This window comes from Streptopelia decaocto (genome assembly GCF_964273445.1).
Source record: "Streptopelia decaocto genome assembly, chromosome: 3".
NCBI classification, from domain to species: domain Eukaryota; kingdom Metazoa; phylum Chordata; class Aves; order Columbiformes; family Columbidae; genus Streptopelia; species Streptopelia decaocto.
The window spans coordinates 89853354-89877509 of NC_138656.1; the positions used below are offsets into that span (position 1 = coordinate 89853354).

Consider the following 24156-nt stretch of genomic DNA (forward strand, 5'->3'; position numbering starts at 1 on the left):
TTTTTTTAATTAAGTCTATTTTACCAATATTTTTCCTTTTCAGGAAGAATCTTTTCTAGTAGGTCTTTTTATAGCAAACAATTGTTCACAGAATCACAGAACGTTAGGGATTGGAAGGGACCTCAAAAGATCACCTAGTCCAATCCCCCTGCCTGAGCAGGAACACCTAGATGAGGCTACACAGGAAGGTTTTGAATGTCTCCAGAGAAGGAGACTCCACAACCCCCCTGGGCAGCCTGTTCCAGTGCTCTGTCACCCTCACTGCGAAGAAGTTTCTTCTCGTATTTGAGTGGAACCTCCTGTGTTCCAGTTTGTTTGTCCTACCAGCAGTCTACAATTAAAAAAAAATAAAATAATAATAAAAAGCAAGATTATTTGTTGCCTTCGCTGCCTATCTGGTCTAAGTGTGTCCACACACAGCTTGTCGTCCCGTGCTCCACCCGTCCGCATACCCGCTGTTCCCATAGGCCCTGCGGCTCCTTCCAGCCTCCCCGGGCAGCCCGAGCGCTGGGAACGGGAATAACCCGGCGGGAGCAGAGCAGAGGGAGCGGCGGGCAACCGGGACGCGCCGCCGGGTTTCGATGTGGGGCAGAGGTGCCGTTTCTCTAGTTTAACAAGGGGGAGATGAGGCGGCGGTGGGTGGTGTCACACCGCACCTCTCGCGTCCCCCGCGCGGCGGCAGCAGGGCGGCCCCGGCCCCTCCGCGGGACTGTGCTGCCCGGGAACGCGCTCCCCACCTGCTTGTAGCTCATTGGGGGAACGACGCCGAGAATAGCACAGCGCGGCAGCACCGCTGCCCGGGCCGGGCCGGACCGTTCCCACCGCCCCTGAGGCAGCAGCGCCCGGCCCCTGCCCAGGCGGGTGGGGTGAGAAGGCAGCAAGCCGCCATCTTAACTGCGGGCATCGCTCAGCGCGGGTGGGGGCCGCCATGTCTGCTGAGGGCGGCCAGAGCAGCGGCTCCGCCGGGAACGGGCTGTCCGCCTGCCGCCGTGGTGCGTGTGCCGTGCGGCTGGGCCGGCCGGGGCCGCTCCGGCACCGCCACGGGAGCGCGGCCAGGGTGCTGCGCTCGGCGGCCGCGGGTCGCTGCTGGGACGGGGCGGTGCAGCTGGGCTCCAAGCCCGGGGTCCCGCTCCCCGCAGGGGCGGGTGAGGCTGAGCGAATGCGGGGGCCCCAGGGCGGGCAGCGCGGTGTGGCGTGGGGCGCGGGGCCGGACCAGGCCCGCCCCAGGCTGAGGCGCCGCCGCGCTGGCCGGCAGGCTTCCATATGCGCTTAGGGAAAGGCCGGACTGAGCTGTTCCGATCCGGACCACCTTCCTTGGCCCTCGCGGCGGGAAGAGCGTAGCTGCCGATCGAAATAAAAAAGCGGGATTCTGGGTGGGAATCGGGACGTTCCTGCCCCAGCCGGGGCTGTAACGCGCAGACAGCGCGGGGTGCGGGTCCGTGCGGGGCGGTCCTGCTGCCCACCTGGCCCGCGGCCCCGGGAGCAGGTGCCGCTCCCAGGGGCCGGGTGGTGCGGAGCCCCGGGGGCTGCGCTGGGACTGTCCAGCAGTCTGCGTGTAGGATGAGGAGATCGCTGTTAGGTTTTGTTCCTCACAGCCTCCAAAAATAGCTGGCCCTGAGAAACCGTTTTCAGGTGGAGTGTTTCCTCTGTGAGGTGCCCTAGATTTCGGTGGGAGATGAGGCTGCTTCTCCTTTGCCTTTTCTGGAAGCAAAAAAGTGATTGCCATCACCAAAGGTGTATAGCAATGGGAGGCCGTCAGCAGTAACAAGACACAGTTGGCTGCCAGGTTTGCACGCCTTGTGTTCCCTGCGCAAAGTACAAAGTTTGGCGAGAGATCAGAGGTTTGAACTCCAGGCAGTAGAGCTGGTTAAGCTGTGAACTCAGGCCGGGTCAGGCACTTTTTTGCTGGTTATATTGTATTAAAACAATGAGGCTGCTCATCTAACGTGAAGAGCAGTTAGCAGAATCAAGAATCACTCAGATGTTTTTTCCAGTGTAACTAGTAATGTTACCAGACAGGGCTTGTGACAAATCATAAGATCAGAGAGTAATTTAGGCTGGAAGGTGCCTCAAAGCAGGGCTGACCTCAAAGTTGCACCAAGTTGCCTGGGGCTTCCTCCAGCCCTGACATGACATTAGGAGCTCCTGGGCATGAGCGCACAGCTTCCTGAAAGGTAAAATGGTTGCAGTGGAACTGACCATATCAGTTAACTAACCTCCAGGGCTCTCTCCATGTAGAAGGGAGCAGATGATAAAGGCTTTTCTTTCCCAAACAGGCTGATTACAAGTAACCTGTGTGCACAGCTGAAAGCCTTGAGAGGAATTTGGCAGGATGAAGCCTGTCATTGTGGTGCATGGTGGAGCTGGCCGGATCTTTAAAGAGCGAGAAGAGGGAAGTCGTGCTGGTGTCGTCAGAGCTGCGCTGCGAGGCTATGGTATCCTGAAACGGGGAGGCAGTGCCTTGGATGCAGTTGAGGAGGCGGTACAGTCAATGGAAGATGATCCTCACTTTAATGCAGGTAGTTTTTCAAGAATTGAGTTTAAAATCATCATGTATTTCAAGTGTTTGCCTTGATGCTTCTGAAAATTTGAATTATGCACATTGCAGTGGAGTAAATACTAGTGTCACAAAACAGTTTATTGCTCTGTGTAATAAAATAGCATGGTATATACCATAGTTTCTTATGAGTCCACTTAGGCAGATGAGTTACTCTTTTCTCATTTCTTAGTGTTTTATACCTGCCATTTCATTCTTGCAGTGCCATATTACTTTTTGGTAAATCTTTTCCTGTTACTGTGCTGTGTATTCAGTTTTAAGACATGGGCTTCTTAACAGAGTATACATTTAGTTAGCATTCATGTTTAAGACACTTGAATATAGCTTGCAGCAGTGTTTAAGCCTTAACACTTCACCTATTGCTAAAGAAGTACTGTTCTTGGGGATTTGAGGTGTTTTTCTCTTAACTAATGCTTGCAATTAGTGTTTTTGTAAATAACATTACAGAAATAATGCAGTAATGGTATATGTATCATGAATTTATACAGCTAGGTTCATAACTGAATTTCCTAACAGTTAATTAATGTTCATGTCTATAGTTGAACATTTTTCTGCTCTTCATATGACCTTAAATTTATTATTTTGATGAATTTCAGTGAAAATGTTTCCCCACTCCCACCAAGGTATGTCAGGAATAAATGTGGAAAGAAAGACCAGTCAGTGTTCACTGTTTTAGATAACATAGCGATTAGTTTTGTGCACGTGTAGTTTGGAGAGATCCTTCTGTTCCTTCTCACCTTGCAATAGAGAGTGAGGGAGAGCTCTTATGTCATATGAAACTTTCACAGTGTTTTGTTACTGACTTGGGTTGAACATCTTGATTTTTAGAGGATTCAAGCTGAAATAATGAAGCAGACATAGAGATGTGGTATGTACTATTATATAATTAACATCAGGGTGGCATTCTCATTTAACTTTTCTTCACATGTTCTCTAAATCAGTCACTAGCCTTTAGGACTTTGTTTTGCTCAGGTTGGTAAATCAGTCTCTATTTGGCCTTTGGCTCTCTTTATACTTTTGAGTTATGTCTCAAAATATCTCTCTGGTGAGATAATTAAGATTTACTATTTTAAAAACACCAGCTACTTCAGGGCAGGAAGAAATCCTAATTCTTGAGAAGCACCTCAAGAATGTGCTGTCTGACATTAGGTGTCCAATATTAATGTGGAAGTAACTTCAATATAAATTTAAGCTTAAAGATTGTTACCTGTCTGTTTTAATCATTCCACGTAAATAGTTGCATACTTTCTTGGTTTCTTATATACTAGTTTTAATGGTTCTGTGTTTAGATGGGAAATATATTTTAGTTCAGTGTGACTCTCAGTGATGAAAGCTTACTTTATAATGATCTGCTTAGGCTCATTTATTTCACTTGTACACAACAGTCTGAAGCATTTGCATCCTAAGTAGGATCACAGTAGCTAGCCATATTCTGTCTTTTGCATGTAAGCTTTTTTCAACCTTTATGTGGAATCTTGTCACTAACACTGCTAGTTCTGAGCCGCGCTCTCTTGTAACATGCCATCATTGAACTGATACTGGTGAGCAGTGTATGCTCCTCTAAAAAATCGTATCATTTGAGGATAGGACCTTAGGGTCTACTGTATAAAGTGACTGATACACAGTTATAACTTAACATTTTGCTTAATGTACAAAGTGTAATATTGGTGTATGACACACTTTTTCATGGTCCAAGGTCACATTTATCCTTACTGAAATACATGTTGAATTATTTTTTGTGTAAAGGTGTTTACTTCAATTTGTTCTAACAATATTAATACCTTGTTTGGATATTAAATGAGGATTTTTTTAGCAAAATTTGCTTAAACTGGACTTGAGCCTTAAGCCCTTGTTGAAGTTTGACTACACTGATCCTAAGTGGCAAGTAGTCTGGTAATCACTTACAGACACATCTAATTGTGCAAACACTCATTAGACAGAGCTCCTAAAATGAGCTGGAATGGCAAAAATGAGCTGGAAGCCATGTGAAGAGAGCCCTGATTGGAGTGGCTGTTTAAAACTCAGTATGTGGCATTTATCTTTGTAGAAGAAAAATCCATTTTAGTGTAATATTTTCTAGGAAAACACAGACATTGCTAAGAGACAACAATAACGATTGTGAGGAATGGGCAAAATGATCAAGTTGTGTCCTTTTTTCAGTTACAGGATTTAGGTGTACTATGTGAATGCGTCTCGACATAGGCTTGGTGTAGGGACTGAGAAGCTGTATTGTCTAAAACTACCATCTTAGTGACTTCTGCAGCATGTAATTTATAGAGAAGTCATCATGTTCTGCTTGTGATGGGGAAATGGCCATGGTAATATTTCCTTCATGGCATCTCTTTGATGATTAGAAGTGTTAACTAGCTTGATCTGAATACTCCAGATATAAGAGCTGTCATTCCAGTGTAGTGCTCCTTGTACACTCTTTCCTCCTCAGCCTTTGCAGGATAATGTATAGATAGAGGGAACTGGAGTGCTGCTCTCAGCACCCCTACTCTGATTTGGCTGATGTCAAACATGTTTGTTTTTTTTTTTTTTCTCTGCTTTGGCTTCACAAGTGAGCTGAACTTTTTCTTCTGGTGCTGCTGCCAATGGATACTGTGGCCTCAGAGGCAGGTAGTCCCAACCCATTGTGCTGGAAGGCAAGTGAAAAGACAGTCTGTAACAAGAGAAAGAAGGATTTCTCCTACCTCAGATAACCTGAATTTTAGCATCCAGCCTTGCTGTGGTGCACAAGCTTTCATGGTGATGAGTAGAATGAGGAAGGATGGCTGTACAGCTCTCTAAGGCAAGGGGGATGAATTGTTCTTAGAGGGCACCTATCTCCACTGACTGTAGAAGGAGATTTTTGTAGGAAATTGCCTTTGACTACCAGATCTGTCTGAAGGTGTGTTCTGCTCCAGAAATTTTAGAAAATCCAAAGATGTATCCCAGGAGAGATGTCTGGTAGACATAGTATTAAGGCAGTGATGAAGGGGACTGGTAGAGCTTCCCCTGACACTGTGGTCCTCGTCACTGATTCCTGAGCAAAGGGTACCCTAGTTCTAGTGGGAATTCGGTGATCATGGGCTGGAGGGCCTGCCTTGTCAAAGGAAGCTAAAAGAGGTTTATCTAAGAAAACAAGTCTTATTCCTTATAACAGCATAAAGGAGAAGCTGGGAGACTGGTGTTAACACAGGTGGCATAACGCAGTTACCTGTAAGCTCTTTACAGAAAGTGTAGTCTAGAAATTGCCACATTGGGAATGGTGCAGGGCTGAACTCTGGAATAGTTGATGCAGTTGGAGAGGGGCAAAAAATAATTTTTTGGAGGTGTGTCTGTGTGTGGTGGGGGGAGCTCTGGAGATTATAGGAGGATTACAGGATTTTGTTGCCTCTTGTAACAGGATTTAACTTCATATATTTAGGTCTGATGTACATTGGTATGGAAGTCTTGTGTCAACAGTTACTAACAGTGCTTTCTGATCTGCTTTAATGTTGGTTTAACAGAAATAATAATTTTTTTTTTGCTCTGTACAATGTTCAAGTCTTTCTACCTGAGCTACTGTGTAAGTTTGCCATATTTTTTGGTTTTGCTTTTTTTAACTTATTTTTAGGATTTGTATTCTCCATCCTTATTAGCAAGGCTTGTGCACTTGATGGCTTACAACTGATTATTCCCCTGTGATAGTTATTTGCTTTATTAAAGAAAAAAAGCACCTCTCTGCATTGTCTCATTTTGTATCTCATTAATTTTCAATTAGGTTAGTGATAGCACTGATAATTATAGAACAAAATAACTACCCAACATTTTATTACTTGATTTTTTGGGTTTTGGTGTTTGTTTGTTTATGTTTTTTGTTTGTTTGTTTTTGTTTTTTTTAGTTCTTTTGTCTACTGTTTTTATTTGGTAATGAAGAACTTGTTATTTCAAGCTTTTGCTACACTAGTGAATGGATGCTTTTATTCTCCATCTATTTTGGCAGTTTCTTGGAATGCTATGTGATGTTAATCTGTTGACAGGATTGAACGCTACACTATTTTGTTGGGTTCTTCTTTTCGAAGAACTGTAAAGGTAAAATAGTTTTATGTGCACTTGAAGTGATCTGGGGGATAAAGAATTCTGTTCATGATTGTTTGTCATTTTAACTTTTGTACCTAGTATATCATTTTGGATGGGATTGGAAGTGTGTTTTTCATCTTATAAAGATAAAACTCAATTTTAAAGTAGATGTACCCTGTGAGACTTCTGTTAATGTCTGGATTTTGTGGCTATACTCAGCAATGTTTCTGCTTGTTTGTTTGTATTCAGGAGATACTTTCAATACGTCAGACAACAAACTGGGAAGGAGAAAGTTTGCTTGATGAGATACAATAATTGAATCACCTGATGGTTAGCTCTTAATGACTTTCTTCTTTTTCCCTTCCTCCTTGATTTGTGTGTGTGTGTGTGTCTTTAGGCTGTGGATCTGTTCTAAATGAAAAAGGTGAAGTAGAAATGGATGCCATTATCATGGATGGAAAAAATTTAGACTCTGGAGCAGTATCTGCAGTTAAATGTATAGCAAACCCAATAAAACTTGCTCGACTTGTCATGGAAAAGGTATGCTGAATATGTACTTGAATATGAAGCATTTTTTCCTTTTAGAATTTCATTCAGTACATTGATACACCTCAATGATGATGTTTGTGTAGTGCTTTAAAGAAGGAAAGAAGAGAGAAATAGATGGTTGTATTTGGAAACTATGGTCATGATCATGAAGAACTTTTATTTTAAGGGTTTTTGAGAGTTATTTATTGAAAATAACATTCTAAGGAAACAGAAGTTCTGCCGTGCAGTCGGAAGCTCAAGGAGAAATTGACCTATACATGTCGATCACCTGTAGCTCCACAGCTGGTGTTCAAGATTTTAAGTTGTGGGGTTTTTGTTCACTTGTCCTTTGAAGAGATTTCATGCTGTCATTGAGTCTTCTGCTTGATCTTGCAATATTAAAGTTGGATAATGTACTGTTGACTTTGCAATGACATAGAACTTAATTAAATGACCCAGTAACATACTTGACCATGTGACACAGTCTTTTGTTGTTGGCCTTCTCCACTGTGACCTAGTCAGATGGTAGCCCTCGTGCAAAGTCGTGGTTTTCCAGCAGTAAAATATTACATTAGCACTATGTGATGGTGACAGATTTTCCAAGAGAATCAAATTTATAAGGGCAGCGACATGATTATTACTTGACCTTCTATGTAAAATCAATCCCACCTTACTCCACTAAGAAGTCCTTCTGATGTCTGTCACAGCAGATGTCTCTCATTTTTCATAAATGGTTCAACTGCTGTGGTTCAGGATGGAATAGGTCGTTTGTGTGATATGTGCATCCATTTTACAATTACTAGACTGTGACAGTGATCGAAAAGTTTGTACTGTCTTTGGAGTTTGTTTTCCAACCTGCTAGTGCAGCTTCCTCATTGTTGAAAAGAGTTAACATTTGCAAAACTACTTATTAAAATATGGGATTTATATTGCTTTAACCTTTCAAAGTGACTTCTCGGGAAACAAAGCCTCTTCTGGTGTCTGTAAAGGTAATTGAAATGTAATTTGTCCTCAACAGCCTCCAAAGAAGATAGGCATTATTTTTGCCCTTAATTGGAGGATGTTCTGCTTTTAAAATCAGAACTTTTCACTAAAATATTTTTAAAAATGTGTATCCACTAGAAAACAATGTTAAAACTTGTGATGAATCAGCTTTTTGTTCTTTCATATGGGGTTTATGCTGTCATGTAACTAGAACAAATAAGTGTAGCTGGTAGACAGCTTTGCAAGACCACCTCCTTTGTCTTTCTTGTCTGTTATAAGGTCTTTCTTGTCATTGTGTGGTGCTTCTGGGGTTCAGAAATACTGAGGCTCATTTTGAAATGAAACAAATTCAACTGTACAGGATCAAGTATAATGGTATAGCTCTAAACCTATGACATTTTATGGTAAAGTGTATAACTCTGCTCAGATACAAAAAAAAAATCTGTGTAGATGACAAAGTACAAATGTAAATGTTGGCGTAAATTGCTTGTTATGGCTTGAGGTGAGTTTCTGCTGTTTTTCCAGTTGGAATACCAACTGATGTTACTCTTCTGTTAATCTTGGATAGGAATTTTGGGACACCAGCCCAATCCATTTCACAGTACTTTTCAGAGCGTATTTTGTTTTGGTTTACTGTGCATAATTAAAAATATCTTGAACTCTCTGACCCATGGATAATAAGACTATAGTTTTCCTGGGGCTTCCCAGTGGTTTTGAGATGCCTCACTGCCTTAAGGAATTTTGAAACATGTAGCTCCCAAAACCAGGCAAACAAATAAAGCAAAAAACCACTTCCCACCCGCTTGTAATTTTCTGTATTTCCATTCCTATTATGGAACAATATGGGCTCCATCTGGTGGCCAGAATTGCTCTTCTAGATTGTTGTTGGGCACATTTATCCTGTGTGCCTTCTCACTGGGCTCAAACTTGTCCAAATTCGCGGGGTAGAAGAAAGGAGGGAACCAGAATAATTTCCATTTGTGATTTAATACGCTGCTGAACACGGCAGCCTCTAGAGATGGAAAGCTTTTAGTACGTTAACTAATTAATTCAACGAATCCTTGAGAAAGCATTTAAGTCACAGGCGAATTATTCCTGTTTGTATTGAACAAAAATAGAATGATACACTGAAATGAGGGTTTTTTTTGGTTGGTGGTTTGTTTGTTTTTTGTGTGTGTTTGTTTCTTTGTTTTTAATGGGACATGTAATCCCCCTCAGCTCCAACTCTTCATTAGATAGGCATCTTGTGAAAATTAGAATGCTGATTCATTGGTATACATGAGCTGTGTGTATATTTTCCCTTACTATATCATCCAACTCTTCACATTAGGCACAGGAGGATTTAGCTGAGAATACAGACTTCTCAAGGCAAAGGTGCAAATTTTTGCCGTGCTCTGTGCACTGCCAAGCTTGTTAAATGAAGAACAGTGATGGTCTGAATTTCAGTCCAGCTGCAGAAATTTGAGGGATTTTCTCTTTTTCCCATGAAATTAACTAAACTTGCCAACATTTGTTGTTTATTAGTAAGATTTCTGGAACCATTTATTCATTTATTTTGTCCTTTGGATTATTTTGTATTAAATAAATGTGTCCCAGATAAATTAGGCACTTGAGAAAGTCAGCAAATGTAGTAATGAAACTGTAGAAGGATGAGACAAAAACGTGCTTTTGGGTTGTTTGGCAATGTTCTAGCAGGTCTTTTGATCAACAAGGTATATTGAAGAGAAAAACAAATCAAGTTCTGCTTCAGAACCTTACCACAAAAAACCAAAACATCACAAGACTGTAATAGAAGTTTATTCCTCTATATTGCAAGTATTGTTTGTGCAGCTCAGGAAGGTGGGTGTGTTATGAGAATCTGCATATGGGAGGGAACATTTTTCAAAAAGTTTTAAGAAATAACTTCCATTTTTTACAATAAAACTTGAGGGGTTTTTTAAGCTTATTTAACAGATGATTTAGGGTTTTAATTGCTGAAGAAAGTAAGTGATGGAGGACACAGCCTTCCTCTTAAGGATAAAGCCAAAAGAAAAGTTCAATGCATTTCCTAAGAATAAAGAAAACACCAAAAAAAACCCAAAACAAATAACCCCACCAAAACCAATTTGGATGGTGTGCTTGTGGTGGTTTAGAGGCAGAGGGGGGCAGTATCGCACAAAGAAGTGACTTTTCAAGTCAGAAGAACAGAGGCAGGTCTTTTATTGTCTGATGCCCGCACTTGACATGTGAGGTTATTGCCCCCTCTCACAGATGCAGAGGGCTCTTCCTTGAAACCCTCACTCTTGTTCCCTAAGCCTGTACTCTTGGGAACTGAGGACTTAATTTGTCAATAGAAGGACATCTAAATTCTCAGAAATGTTTGATGTCAGGGCCACCACATGCATGAATGACTGTTCAGGAATGTTTCTGAAGTGTAGTCGCGTTTCCTGCTTGTGCAACCATCTGAAGGGGTCAGAGCAGAGGCTGTAATAGGCTGGAGCAGAGCTCAGTGTCTGTGGTTTGTGAGGAGGTTCAGCTCAAATCCTTCAAAACAATGCAGTGCTCTGGGTTGGTGTTGGTGGTGATGGCTTGTCATTGCTTTAGAAATCAACAGAAGCTGATGGTTTGCAGCATCTTAAAGCCTGAAACTTTGAGACTGCAAATGTCCTGCGGAATGCAGCATGACACAGTAATTCCCAACTTCTGGCATCCTCACTTCAGGCTGAGAGTAGAGTAGGTGTCGCTGCGGTCTCCTGCTTGGCTCTACAGGCTTGCTGCCTCCAGCATCGTGTGGTTCTACGTTTTGGACCTCTGCCTTTTGGTACTTGGTGTTGTGCGGCTGCATGGATGTAAAAGCTCATTTGAAGTTAGCTGCTGTGCTCTGAAATGATTCCATGCCATATAGTCAGACCACTGCTCCTCCAGAACCTTCCTGGACAGTAATAAGCAATTAACAGCTCTGTAGTGGTCCAAGAAGTTGGTGTTTATTTTTGGACACAGATTTCTCTAAAATATGAATTTTCTAAAATAGGAATTAACCAAGTTGTACAGACTTTGAAGCATGGAATTAACTAAGGTTGTTGGCTTAAATCTGGTCCAGGTGCTTGCTAAATAAAGGAATCAAAACAGAGCTTGTCCAAATGTTGTTAGAAGAAAGCAAACATTTTTTTGTCAAACCTGTGAGAACAATATTCTGTACTTAAATTTGAAAATCTGGGTCTATATGAGTAGCAGCTAGTTGAAGGAAGTATTTAGAATAAAATGGTTCAGCTGATGTTAAGAAACACCTTACTGCATGATATTTACATTTATTTACATTACAAAGTAGTGATTTGGTGATTGGAAACAGTACAGAGAAGTTTCATGCTTATTAGCAAAAGCAAATGTACCTATTTTTCTTTTCCCATTACAATAAGTATTAAATAGATAAATGCAATTCTTTGATACTGATGGTGAAATTTTGTATCTGTGCTTTGGAGAGCTGAAAATCTTTTGAGCTAGTTGAAGAGAATATAGGTATAGAAATCTAAACAGTTTGAAACAAAATTTGGAAATTTTTTTTTTGTGTGTGGCTACTTCTAAAAACAAAGAGTGATTATACAAAACTGCTCTGTACAAAGCAAAGTAAGAATTGTCAATTAATCTCTTTCTTCTGTAGACGAAACACATGCTGCTGACTGACCACGGTGCACACCTGTTTGCTCAGGCCATGGGTGTTCCTGAGATTCCAGGGGAGAAACTCATAACTGAGAGATCCCGGGAGAGATGGAAGAAGAACCTTGAACCAGATTCCAACCCTGAAGAGTTTCAGAAGTAGGGTTTTTGTAAAATATTTTTTCTTTTTAAATTCAGGTAATTTAATTTGTGCTGTCAGTTAAAAAAAAAAAAAAAAAGCACCAAAGCTTGATGGCCTGTGTTCAGATTCCAGACTGCCTCAGTTGCGAGTGTTACATGGTTTGATACAGTTTTCAGAGTGTGTTCTCCATGGAAGTAATGAAAAATCAAGCTTTTAATGACTGAAACAAACTTGAACAAACTTGTTGATGCTTAAGAAGGACGTTGGTGACTTTGACCTAGGGTAGGTTTTGTGGCGTTAATGGAGGACGAAATTAAGACTTGATATTGCTCTTAAAATCACCAGTTACAGAAGTGCGTAGAGTTAACAAACAGCAGGTATCACTTTATATAGCTCTTTTCTGTGGAGGAACTATGATTTTAGAAAATGTCCAGTCCACATTTTAAAACAAGTCCATAAAAAAAAAAAAAAGCTGATCAGATTTGTCTTTGAACTGGATTAGGCAGTTAAACAACATCAGATTTTGACCAGTAACTCCTTCTGAGTGCTGGTTGTGGCTGTTGATTATTGCAGATATGAATGAAAAAATTGACCAAGTTCAGTGTAGTGGTGGGTGTGAAAAGAGATGCTACTGGATGGAATTGCACAACAGCAAAATTAAAGTCACTTGAAAAATAAGCAAGTTTCATATGAAGTACAGAGGAAGGTGTGGTGGATGAGAAAGGAAGGAAAATCATCAGGTGTCAGATATGTTTTTTATGCCTGTGAGGCAGGCATAAATACTAAATTGTTTTGAGTTTTTATTTGTATGTCAGTGGTTGTGGCATAGGAAAATACTCTATGATGTTTTATAAATGCTGTATTACATGTTCGTCTGTTCTGTGAAACAGCAGTAATGAAAGAAGCAGAGCTGAAGAATTTGTAGATCAAAAGGAGGAAATTTATTCTGTGGACACATTAATTAAAGCCCATTAAATAAGCCCATAAAATACAAGCTATATGTTACTTTCAGGAAGTTGCTGGAAAGAAGAACAAATTTGTGAGACAAGTGTAAATACACTCTTGCAAACAAAGTGTGGTTCCTTGACCATGGTGTCTTAGTCGCAGTTCATCTTGTATCCAACAGAAGTTTTCTTTTGATCCATGGTCTATCCAAGGACTATGTGGTATTATAATTCATTACAAAGAATGTTGAGGATGGTGTAGCCCCTTACTGCCACTTGGTCTCCTGAATATGTAAGTCGGAATGGCATGGCATCTGGGTCTCCATTCATTCTTTATAACGGGGGTATTGTTTGTTTGTTTTTCTTTTGTTTTGTTTGTTGGGTTTTGTTTGTTTGAGTTAAGAAAATGGTGAAACTGAAGATACCTGTTCTGGAAAATCTGATAAAAGAAGGCTTATGTATTTCTGAAGTGCTCAAGACTTTTTCTTATCTTAGCCACACTGTTCTTTTCTGACAACTGGTGGCCAAAACATCAGCACAAATTCACAAAATTGAAAATGGGTCTTGTTTTAATGCAAGCCCATTTGTTCCTGTATCACGTGTGGAATGTTCTTTTACCGTGTTAAGTCCACAGTGATTATACAGAAACTTGCCTGAGGCAAATAGGCAGAAGGTGAAGTAGTATTAGTCAGAGGCAACATAATACCAGGTCATACCGGGAATCTGGAGGTTGGTGTGTACTTTGCCACCAGTCCTATGGTCCTAACAGTGTTGGAAACCTTGGGGGCTCAAGGCTTTCCAAGCAAAGTTTGGTGTTTCCAGAAGAGAGACCTTTCTTTTCTGCTGGTTAGGAGCTTGCATTCATCTATGTTAAAAACCTGTGATTCCATTGCATGTACATCACAGCATCTTGTACACCGTTCGCTGAGAATATGGAGTGGTTTGTTTTATTTTCAGTCGCTCACTCCAAAGATTCTGACCAGTTGAGAATTACTAGAGACTGTTTGAGAACCCCACAGAAAGGGACTTGAGACTGGCCTTGAGGTAGAACATGGGCTACTAGTCCCTCTGTGAATCATAGCACAAGAGTAACTCCTGGACGTATTAAATAAAAGGACCCTGACAGCACTTGACAGAAAACCCTACTTCTGATGCAGTGCAAAGAGACAAAATAGCAGATACTTCATTGGTTAAATGGGCATAGAATAAGTGCATATAATTTCATGGATACTGAACAGTAAAAGACTTAAACAAAAGGGAATGAACAAATCCAAGTGATCCATTCTGTATCGCAGTATATGCAGTACATAATAATTATCGATTGAAAAAAATCATTATTACTAATAGTATCCTCTGATATACTACAGGTACTCTGGGATTCTTACTACTATCACTGAGTAATGATAGGTAATTATAATAAGATATCTGTACTTACACAGTTTTGCCTGCCTTGGCAGTGTTTCTGAGTTGATTAGCTGTGTGACAGATTGTTTCTATCTTCTTTGCCTTTGTTCTGAAGATGAACAAACATGATACTGAAGCAATAAAAATGTTTGAAGGGACAGGAAGAAATTGAGTGTAGTTGTCTGTTTGCTCTGCAGCAGATGAGGTATGTTGGACACATGCTTTTTGTTATTTATCACTCATTGAGCTCTTGTACCTGAGCAGTAGCTGCTGCCTATGTGATCTGTGTACTTTCATTGTTCTCACAGTTGCTTAAGGTAAATATAAACCTAGGAAAATGTACATCTGGATGCACCTTTCTTAACTTCTCAGAAGCATCTAACTCTGGTTGGTTGAAGGTGCAATGCGAGTGTGCAAGGAAGTATTGAATTTACTAATACTCTTCAGCAAACCATTTGTAACAGATGGATGGGTGGGAAGCCCATCTGCACCATCATATCAGTTTGAGATGAGGTCTGTCTCCACATAAATGTCAGAGCAGTTTGTAAGGCCTGTGATTAATCAGTCAACTTTGAATTGCCATGAATGAAGTGTAGGGACTGACAGTATGATATTTTCTATAAGCAGGAGGGAACAGGAAGTTGGTTCTCTGAGAAGTCGACTGTGGGTTTCATGGTACACAAAGACTTTATCTGATGTAATTAGCTTAGATTTTGGGAGGGTCATAGACCCTCACCAGTGCCCAGGCAACTTCCAAAGGTATTCCTCTTCCAGTCACCTGTTGGGCACTTCCTTCAAGGATTATTAGAAATTCTTTTCCTGTGTGGAGAGATGTAGATTTTTCTTGCATACATCTCCTAGCCAGATACTGGTTTTTGTTCCTACATGATTTGCCAAAATTGGAATATGTGGACAGTCAAATTGTTGTTTCTCAGTAATGTCTTGCTGCTCAGTGCAGCAACTGTTACAGTAAGTTACAATAGCTTTTTTCTCTGAGTATGAATACATATGTATATTTTAAGGAGCCTATTATGTATGACTTTTCTGTGCTGAAGAAATAAAGCAGCAGTTGAGACTTCTGTTTTCTTCAGTGCATAACATTTTTTAAGCTGCTGTGTGGTTTCAACAGATTCTACTGGCCAAGTGATTTAAACCTCAAGATTGCTTAGCTACAGAGTACCAAGACAAAAATATGTATTAATGATGCATTGTGAACAATACTAGTTGAAAGGCACATAAATAACCTTTTTTTTTGTGGCTTTCAAGCATTTAGGGGAATAAGGAAGAGGAAAGAGGAGGAACAGGAAGGAAATGATTCAGTGCATTCATAACATGACTCGCCTTTTCTGTATTCACTTGTTTACATGCATTGTCATTAATAATTCCGGTTTACCTCCCATCGAGACAGTGGAGACAATTCTTGCATTTTTGAGTTGCTGTTTAGGGGAAAGTTGTGTGTTGGGTGTGTCACAGCCAAAAAACTACTGCAGACCTATGATGGCTGGAAATATTTCTGCCCTGTGTGGTTTTGTTTTGTGGGTTTTCTTCCTCCCAAATTCAAATTTTCCATGCTAGGAATGTAAAGAAGTCATGGGGGGGGGGGGAAGTTAACATTCTCTATTCTATTAAATGTAAAGCTGTGAGAATTGTTGCTTATTGCTTCTAATTTTTGTAACAACAAGCATGGTAATAAATAGCTTTATGATAAGCAGTAATTTTTTTGCAGTCATCTCTTTTAAAGCTACCTGGAAAATAAATGCAACATGCTTTGGCAGGTATGCTTTAATTCTACCTAATTTTGTGAACTGTTTTTCTTGGCAGAGACCTTGGAACAGTTGGTGCTGTTGCTATAGACAGTGAAGGAAATGTAGCTTGTGCAACATCCACTGGAGGACTCTCTAATAAACTGGTTGGCCGTGTTGGTGACACAGCATGCATAGGTATGAGGTTTGGGGTCTTGCCTCTCAAAAAGAAAGATGCATCACACACACGTGAAATGAAACATAAGTACTGGACATCTGAAATGGAGGTCTAACATTCAAATGTATCAAAACTCAAGCTTCTTAACACAACACGGAGATTGCAAATAGGAAGTAGGAGTAGAGGTGTGGTACTGTCATCATCATCCAACACTTTTCTGTCTGAAAAACGGGGACTGGTGTTTGTTGTTTCTGTCCTATCCCAGATGCTGAGTTGTTTGGGTTTTTTTGGTTTTTGGTTGGTTGGTGGTTTCTTTTTTGTGTGTGTGTTTTTTTGTTTTGTTTTGTTTGTTTGGGGTGTTGTTGTTGGTTGGTTGTCTTCTGTCTCTGTGTTTGTGGGTTTTTTGTTTGTTTTTGGTTTTTCTGTGTTTCCTTGCATTCACTCTAATAAAGCTCTCCTTTTGTACATCCATGCTTACAGCCGAATCAAAAAATGTAGCGTGATCCATACTAAGATGCTTTTTTTCTTGATACTTAAGGAAAGTGGTGCAATTGTAATTACTGTTTGTTATATGAGTGAGCCAGAATTATAAAATTACTGGCAGCTTTGAGTAAATTCCTGTTCTTAGAGAGCCCTGATAAGGCTGCCTCAGAGCCTCATAGATGCGGTGTGGAATAAAGGAAATATTTTAAGAGATCTATTATCCAAATATAAAGAGACACTTAAAATCCTTTCCCCAGACTTGTTCCTCTCACGGGACAGACTTGCCATTTGATTGCTTCAGGGTTCTACCATACAGTTGGAATTTGGCAAATAATTAGTAAAGCATGTTCCAAACTCAAGCAGCACTGCTTTTACCAGTACATGATTATTACAAAACTAATACTAACTTTCTCTCACAGTCTAAGTTGCTAATATTTTGGTATCCTCTGCATGTTGACTATGATTTTCAGCTTCATTTCTGACTGCAGCCTTCTGACCATGAATACTCTGCTCTTGCATAGATCACATTCAGGGCTCCTATAGTATGGGACATAGGTCTGTGAAGGACAAGTGAAACTGGGCACTGGTGAGCGTATTGGTTGCAACTTTTGCTCTTACTAGACATCTGAAGGATTTGATATAGAAATACTAGCTGTTCCTTTAAATATTAGAGCCTTTTGAAACCGGGCTTGGACAGACTGACTGTGGCAGTGTTTTTCCATGTGTAAATTACGGTCCAGTGAAAGGGTCTAATCTGATCAAGAAAGTACAGGAGGGAAGAAACTTTCATTGCTCTTCTGTGCCTCTTTCCCCTCCCCCAGTACCTTGTTTATAATGCTGTGGTATGCTCCTCCTCTGCTCCTGGGAAATATTTTCCTTAGGAGATGTGCTAGAAACTTGGGTGTTGAGCAAGCGGAAGCTTGGTGGAGAACAGGGTGTGGAATGTGCCGGCAAAACAAGGATGGGAGAGGAAAAAAAAAAGGGGGATAGGGAGTGAGAGTTCAACAGAAGAAGCACTCTGCTTGTGGTGAGGACTTGCAAGATTCTTCAGGGGTGCTTTGTTATGCTTCACTAGAGTCTAGGCTCTTCAAATGTCGTATCTGCTTTTGCTCTTGTGGATTGGCACCCCTCAAAATTTGGTCAATTCACCAATGTGCTCATGAGATCTCCCTTCATATCTTCTTAATCACTAATGTGTGACCTGGCATTCTGCATCCCATCACTATCTTGCTGATCCTCAATATACTGTCCCTTGCCGTTCTGGAAGATATTTTTGTCCATACCTGTGAAGCGTTGGCCTGCTTCTGCTTCATGTACCACAAGCAGATCGCTAGTCTTCTAGCTCGTAACTTGGCAACTGACTTCATCCAGTTGTTGTTGATGTCTTTCATATATTTTACTTTTCAAACTGAGGCAGAAATGAGAAAGAAGTTATGACACTTTGCTCCCAGAAATGCCCAGAAGTGCCAGACCTTTAGGAATAAACGTTCCATACCTATTTTAAACAATGCAGAGCTTGTACATTTTTTTTACGGAATATTGCCTTTTTTTTCCCCTCTGGAAAGGAAGTGGAGGTTATGCTGATAACTGTTCTGGTGCCACTTCAACCACAGGACATGGGGAGAGCATTATGAAAGTGGTCTTAGCCCGACTGATCCTCTATCACATGGAACAAGGTAAATTCCAAACTTCCTGTAAGCTCAAATAATGAGGATAGGAAACATTGCGTAATGACAAGTTTCAGTTTGTGTACTATCATCCTAGAACAGTTGGCAGAAGAGTTGCTCCCAGGGGTATGTGGTTGGGTCACCTCTCTGTAAAAAACAAAACAAAGTACTAAAGTATTTAAAACTCAAGTGGACAGAAGTATCTGTGCTGCTTGATGTTTAATCATGCCTTGGATCAATGTACATTGAAAGACATTATTGTCTACTTTGTCTAACTGAAGTTCTAATTAATAACCTTTTTCCCCAATTTTAAGCTAAATTTTTGTCAACAAAGAAATAGAAAACAGGTAAAAGCAAGATACTTTAAAGAAAGCAATAGGGGAGTGCTAGAGATGGATAATCAGAGCTGAAATAAGAAAGCATACAATATCTCCTTTCCAATAAACTGTAATGGTTTTTATTTTAACAGCACTGATTATAGCAACAGAAATGCTTTTAAGATGTTTTAACTGTGATTTAAATTTTTATTTTGTTTTGGAAAATATACCAAACTGACTGGGTGGGTATGTGGCAAACAGCTGACACAGTATGTCTTCTGTGACTGTAATATAATCTGACTGTGGCATGACCCTTTGGAGCTTTACCTTCATGAGTTAGTCTGGCATCTAAACCCTTGATTATATTACAGCCTGTAAACATAGCCAGACAACATACTTGTATTCCATGCAGTTGAAGAACCATTAATATAGATATCACCATTATTTTTAGAAAGTCATAGCTTTTTGGCAGTACAGTATAACTGGCTTTGAGATCAACCAAACTGGAAGTAGCTGAAAAACTTTCAGTTTACATTTTCCTTGGAGAAGCAGTAAGTAGAGGGACAAGTAACAGCTGAGAATATTTTTGTTATGCTTTTAGAGCTGTTTGCATATAATCAGTGCATTTCTCTGTAAATCTCTTGGCTACTGTGATAGTTTCAGCATAAAATACAACCTACAGATTATTTCCCAAAGCTGTAACATGTTATGATCTGCCCTTACTTTCTATATTAAGTCCCTGGCCATTCAGTTTGTGAATGGTCTTCTAAACAGTACTTATGCATAAACCACTTTCTTTTCTGGCTTGAAGTTAACTGCATTGTAAAACCTGTGCATTGATGCAGTTGTCTGGCTTGTGATAAATCAGTGTGAAAGGTAAATGAGGCTATTTTTTTTTTTTTTTTAAGAGAAAAGAAACAAAGATAATGAATCCACATATGTGCATGTTTAATGGGTTTGCACTTGTTCACCCTGCCCGTGCTTGCTCTACCTTCAGTCATATGGCCCAGAAGTATAACTCAGCTGCCAGGAAAGTACGTCAGCAATAGACTTCCCCCCCACACCCCTCATTTCCATGAAGGCACTTGAAAACAAATCCTCAACTTATTATAACTTTTTGAGTCGTTGAACAGCCAACTAAAGTTGCAGACTTTAGAACAACTATAGAGCTCTTTCATAATTCCGTTCAATATTCAGGAATTCACATACTAAATATCTTCTTTTAGACCAATTCTGCAAAATTGACTTTCATATTTTAGGGGTGAATTGCTTTGCTAGTCTTTTAACAGCTGTTGGAATCTCTGTCTTATGGTGGCAGCTGTCGTCTTTTCGTAAAATCAGAGGGTGAAATACTGACCCTTTGAAGTCAGTGCCACTGACTTGAATAGTGACAGTGTCACCCGTAATGTCAGAGAAAGGAGCTTTATCCTGTCAGTCACCAGTGCTGAGAATAATTCTGACTCTGTTGGTTTTGTTTGGTTTTAAGTCAAAATTTGCAGAGAAGGCATGAAGGTCAGTTTTTGTTCCACAACTGAAGCTGCATAACATTACCAATGGTATATATCTTGGAACAATTAGGGTAAGCCAGCTGCATTGCTGAATATATATTCATACATATATATAGTGAACAAATATTCCCCAGCTGTTACAGGCCTGTGTGTATGATGTACACATTAACTTTGATTTATTTATAAAATATTCCTGTTAATATGAATTAATTGTAATGAAAAGATAAAGTTGCTTTGCTGGTCCTTTCTCTGATATCTAGTACATCAAATCCTCACCTTGCCTGATAACTTTCAGAAGTTTCAGGAAGAGTAACGCTGATGTTTGCTTTTTGATAAAATATGGCAATAGGAAATATGTGCTTTGAGATCCATTAGAGCCAGTGGACTTGGAGCATAGATGATGAGTGAAATTTTGGATTGTTTTGATGTGGTTTGTTTGTTTTGTTTTGTTTTCAAATTGTAAATGCTTTAGACCTAACTTGTGACAAACCTTTGATGGAAAGCTTGCAGAGTGGCATTTTTCCCTTCAAATGCTGGCATAAGAAATGTATCTCAAACATAGAGTTCATGAGTTAATCTATATCAAGCACTGAAGCTGAATTACAATCTGAAGCTATTTAAGACCCACCTTTGTAGCAGCACCACACCATAGCAGCTATTAGCAACTGTCCAGAGCCTTCCTACAAACAGTTCCTTTGCTACACTGGAAATTTCTTGCTAATTTAGTTGAAGGAGGAATAGGATTTGGCTGGCTCCATGGGAGGAGTGAAACTTAAGGGAATTGAAAAACTGACTTCAGGACAGATACCATGAAGTTACCTTGTTCTTCTTTTCAGGATTGTCACCAGAGGTGGCTGCTGACACTGCATTGGACTACATGAAGACACGAGTTGGGGGCTTGGGGGGTGTCATTGTGGTTAACAGTTCAGGAGAGTGGGCAGCAAGGTTCTCCACCAAGCAGATGTCCTGGGCTACGGTAAAGGATGACCAGTTGCATTATGGGATTTATGCTGGGGAAAGGCACACAAAATCTGTTGATGAAGCACTTGCATCTGAAAGGGAGGGATTCTGAGAATGAAGAAACGTGGACTAAGGAGGAATGAAGATGTCCAGTTTTTCTGGAGGACGATGACAGCTGATTTAATCTTTCCGAAAGATCTGTACTCTTGATTGGCTCACAGGCGTTGCCACATTTACAGTCAAAATGAAACTTAGACATGGTTCTTCAGTAGTCATGGATATATGTATAGCGTTTATTAATACCTTCAGGGAGTCAGGAGATCCTTCTATTCTAGATAAGAAAGAAAATGGTTGGTAGGTTTCTTGGTTAGAGACCAAAACAAAGTAGGCTACAATATTTCCAAGTATATGTGGACAGTTAATAGGAAGAATATTATTCACTTAATATCTGGGGTAGTAGTAAAGAAGGTCATGATTTCAATAAATATCAATAAACCAGCAATCCTTGCTAATCAAATACAAAGGTTATAGGCACCTTTTAAGTCTAAACATGTTACAGAGAGACAATGATTAACTGGAAAAATAATGATCTGAAATCAAGTGATAAAAGCAAGCTGTACTGAAATAAAATTGCCTCTTCAGCTTCTTGTGTGCTGTCTGAAATGTTTTCTGGTGAGGTTTTCTTTTTAAAAAGAATTTATATTCTGCTTTATTTCTGAGATAGCTTCATCATTAAGATTTTGTATTTTTAAAAGAAAGAGCAAAATTTCTATTTTCTAACTTAACTATATTTTTTTCTTGTGTTTAAAACTGTGTAGTAATTTTATGGATTTCAGCTGTGACTAGATTTCCCCTGAGGACAGATTGTATGCTATAATTGCATGCCATTGTACTGTGGAATGTTCCGCCTTACAAGATAACCAGAATAAACATAGCAAACATTGAAACTACTCGTACCTGCGTCGCAACAACAATATTGGGCTCGCTCAGACAGAAGGGTCAGGTTGCCAAGTTGTCTAACCTGCTCTCTACTTTGATCCATGGTTTATTAGACGTTGCAGATGGCTGGATGGGGACAGTGGTGGTTCACAAGTAGATGGCTCATGCAAAACATAACCATGGAGTATTTGCATGCTTTGTTGCACAGAAGATAATGTAGAAGACGGCTACTATCTGATCACTAGCAGTTTATGAAACAATAACAGTGTTTAAGATGTGCTCATCTGTAGAGAGAAGTAGTCTTGTGAGTAAAAAATAATTAATTTCTCTTTCTGTGTGTGAGATGCCCATCTAACAGGGCCAGAGTGTTCTCTGAAAAAAAAGCAGTTATTGTTTTAGCTTCATTTCTAGCATATCAAGGTAATCCAGGTTTTTGTTGTCAAGATTCTGCTTTGTTTACCTCACCTGTGCCCAGTGCTAGATCAAATTCAGGACAGGCAATAGGAAATATGATCTCCTCAAGTTCTGCCAAATCTCACTCTGCAGCATTGTTTTGATGAAGTTGCTCAATTATTCTTTTTAAAGAAAAAGAATCAAATGTGATTTTTTTAGAGCTAAATGGTGATACATGGGCATGAATGTAGGTTATACACAAAAGAAAATGAATACAAATCTATTGTCTTATACCTGTTTTATTAGATTTATTAGACTCTGTAGAGGGCACATTCCTAGTAACTATTCATTTGCTTGAAGTAGCTGGAGAGATGAGCATTTAACGCAGTATTACCACAACACTTGGTGTGTCATCTTTGTCAGGCTCTGCTTTTGTTATGTTCTCTTAGTGCATTCAAGCCTGTTCCCAGTTGACCAAAACCCGATGGTTAGCGTAGCAGCAGGCATAAAGCATTGCACCCGCCGGGCGGTTTGTCGGCCAGGGTTTGGCACTGTGCTCTCCTGGACAGTTGGCTTTTGGTAGCTTTGAACAAGTTCATGTCTGCTCAGAAGGCACCGTCAACCACAGCAGCAGTACAGATACGATCTCAGGGCTGTCCAAAGGAATGGTAAATGGTTGCTGTGGTTAATTCACCTCAGCTGTTGTCAGGAATATAATGTAATAAATTGCTGACACTTAACAAAGTGTATTATCCTATATAGGTTGTTCTAGCACTCATCACCAGCCTAGCTGGGCACCTTCCAACAGTGCATTAAGCAGCGTGACTACCATCTGGTCTGTATGGTTTGTTCTGTCTCACCCGCTCCTTGCTAGCATGCTCAATATTCCTGTCTTATGAAAAAGCATCTGGTTTTCAAAACATGATGTTATGCCTTTCCAGTTCACATGGGGCTGGGAATGAGGAACTGTCCCTTGCGTACAGATTGATGGTATTGGATAATGTCCAGGCTGTGTGGAGCTTGCTCTGCCATTCAAAGGACAGCAGCTCAGGCCAAGCACGGGTGCCAGCAGTCGGGGCTATTGGCTTCTCCAGCCCCCTGACCAGTCTGGGCTCCTCCAAAGCGATTTCCACAAGTAATTAGGATGGCAGGTACGCCTCTTCTAGGACAGTGTTCCCCTTCTATGAGAAGGGGGGTTGACAGCAGATGGTCAGGAATGGGGCAGACCTAGCTTTGGAAGAAGCTGGAGATAAAACAGTTGTTTTCCTTCTCTTTACCCTTTTGGTCACGTTCTTCAGCTGGAGCAGGATGAGACTTTGTTGCTGCTGATGTAAGAAGTTGCTGGTGTTGCACAGGGCTACCTAATTTTTTAATATGCTTACATGTCCCTTGACCCCTGGGAATATTGACAAACTACTCTTTATAATGGCTTTAGCGTTTAACAGCTTTTACAAATATTGTTGAAACACGCTGAGCTGCAGGGGGATACTGACAGCAGGACGAGAAGTTGTGTGCCACTGCCATGCACTGCTGCTGGAAATGAGCCTCTAATCCAAATGGCTGTGACCTGGATATCAAAGGAAAATTAGAGGTCTGTTGCCAAGAAACAGAGTGTCCTTGGCATGTAGCAAAGCAGCAACAGAGTTTTAATTATCTAATTAAAGTGCGGCATCCCATTATTATATATCATTTAGAGAGCCAGTTGTGGATGTTGTCCTGTTTCTTTCTTACTG

At 40.4% G+C, this 24156-nt stretch overlaps 1 protein-coding gene across 5 annotated transcripts; it reads left to right on the top strand.

The window, feature by feature from the left end:
• The first annotated feature begins 492 nt into the window (after positions 1-492).
• Positions 493-22017, top strand: ASRGL1 (asparaginase and isoaspartyl peptidase 1). Of its 5 annotated transcripts, none has more exons than XM_082049266.1 (7): positions 493-594; positions 2277-2519; positions 6999-7141; positions 11751-11905; positions 16058-16176; positions 18205-18315; positions 20968-22017. In XM_082049266.1, the coding sequence occupies exons 2-7, from the start codon at positions 2333-2335 to the stop codon at positions 21201-21203; spliced, it is 951 nt and encodes a 316-aa protein (XP_081905392.1). In that variant the 5' UTR covers positions 493-594; positions 2277-2332; the 3' UTR covers positions 21204-22017. The 5 variants fall into 5 exon arrangements, with proteins under 5 accessions (XP_081905392.1, XP_081905396.1, XP_081905393.1 ...); XM_082049270.1 differs by lacking the exon at positions 493-594 and adding an exon at positions 649-866; XM_082049267.1 differs by lacking the exon at positions 493-594 and adding an exon at positions 859-992.
• The last annotated feature ends 2139 nt before the right edge of the window (positions 22018-24156 follow it).

Excerpts from the sequence above, each read along its gene's own strand:
- ASRGL1 (XM_082049266.1), top strand. The coding sequence starts at position 2,333 with ATGAAGCCTGTCATTGTGGTGCATGGTGGAGCTGGCCGGATCTTTAAA. Across the intron at positions 2,520-6,998 it reads TGATCCTCACTTTAATGCAG|GCTGTGGATCTGTTCTAAAT; the intron begins GTAGTTTTTCAA and ends GTGTGTCTTTAG. Across the intron at positions 11,906-16,057 it reads AACCCTGAAGAGTTTCAGAA|AGACCTTGGAACAGTTGGTG; the intron begins GTAGGGTTTTTG and ends TTTTCTTGGCAG.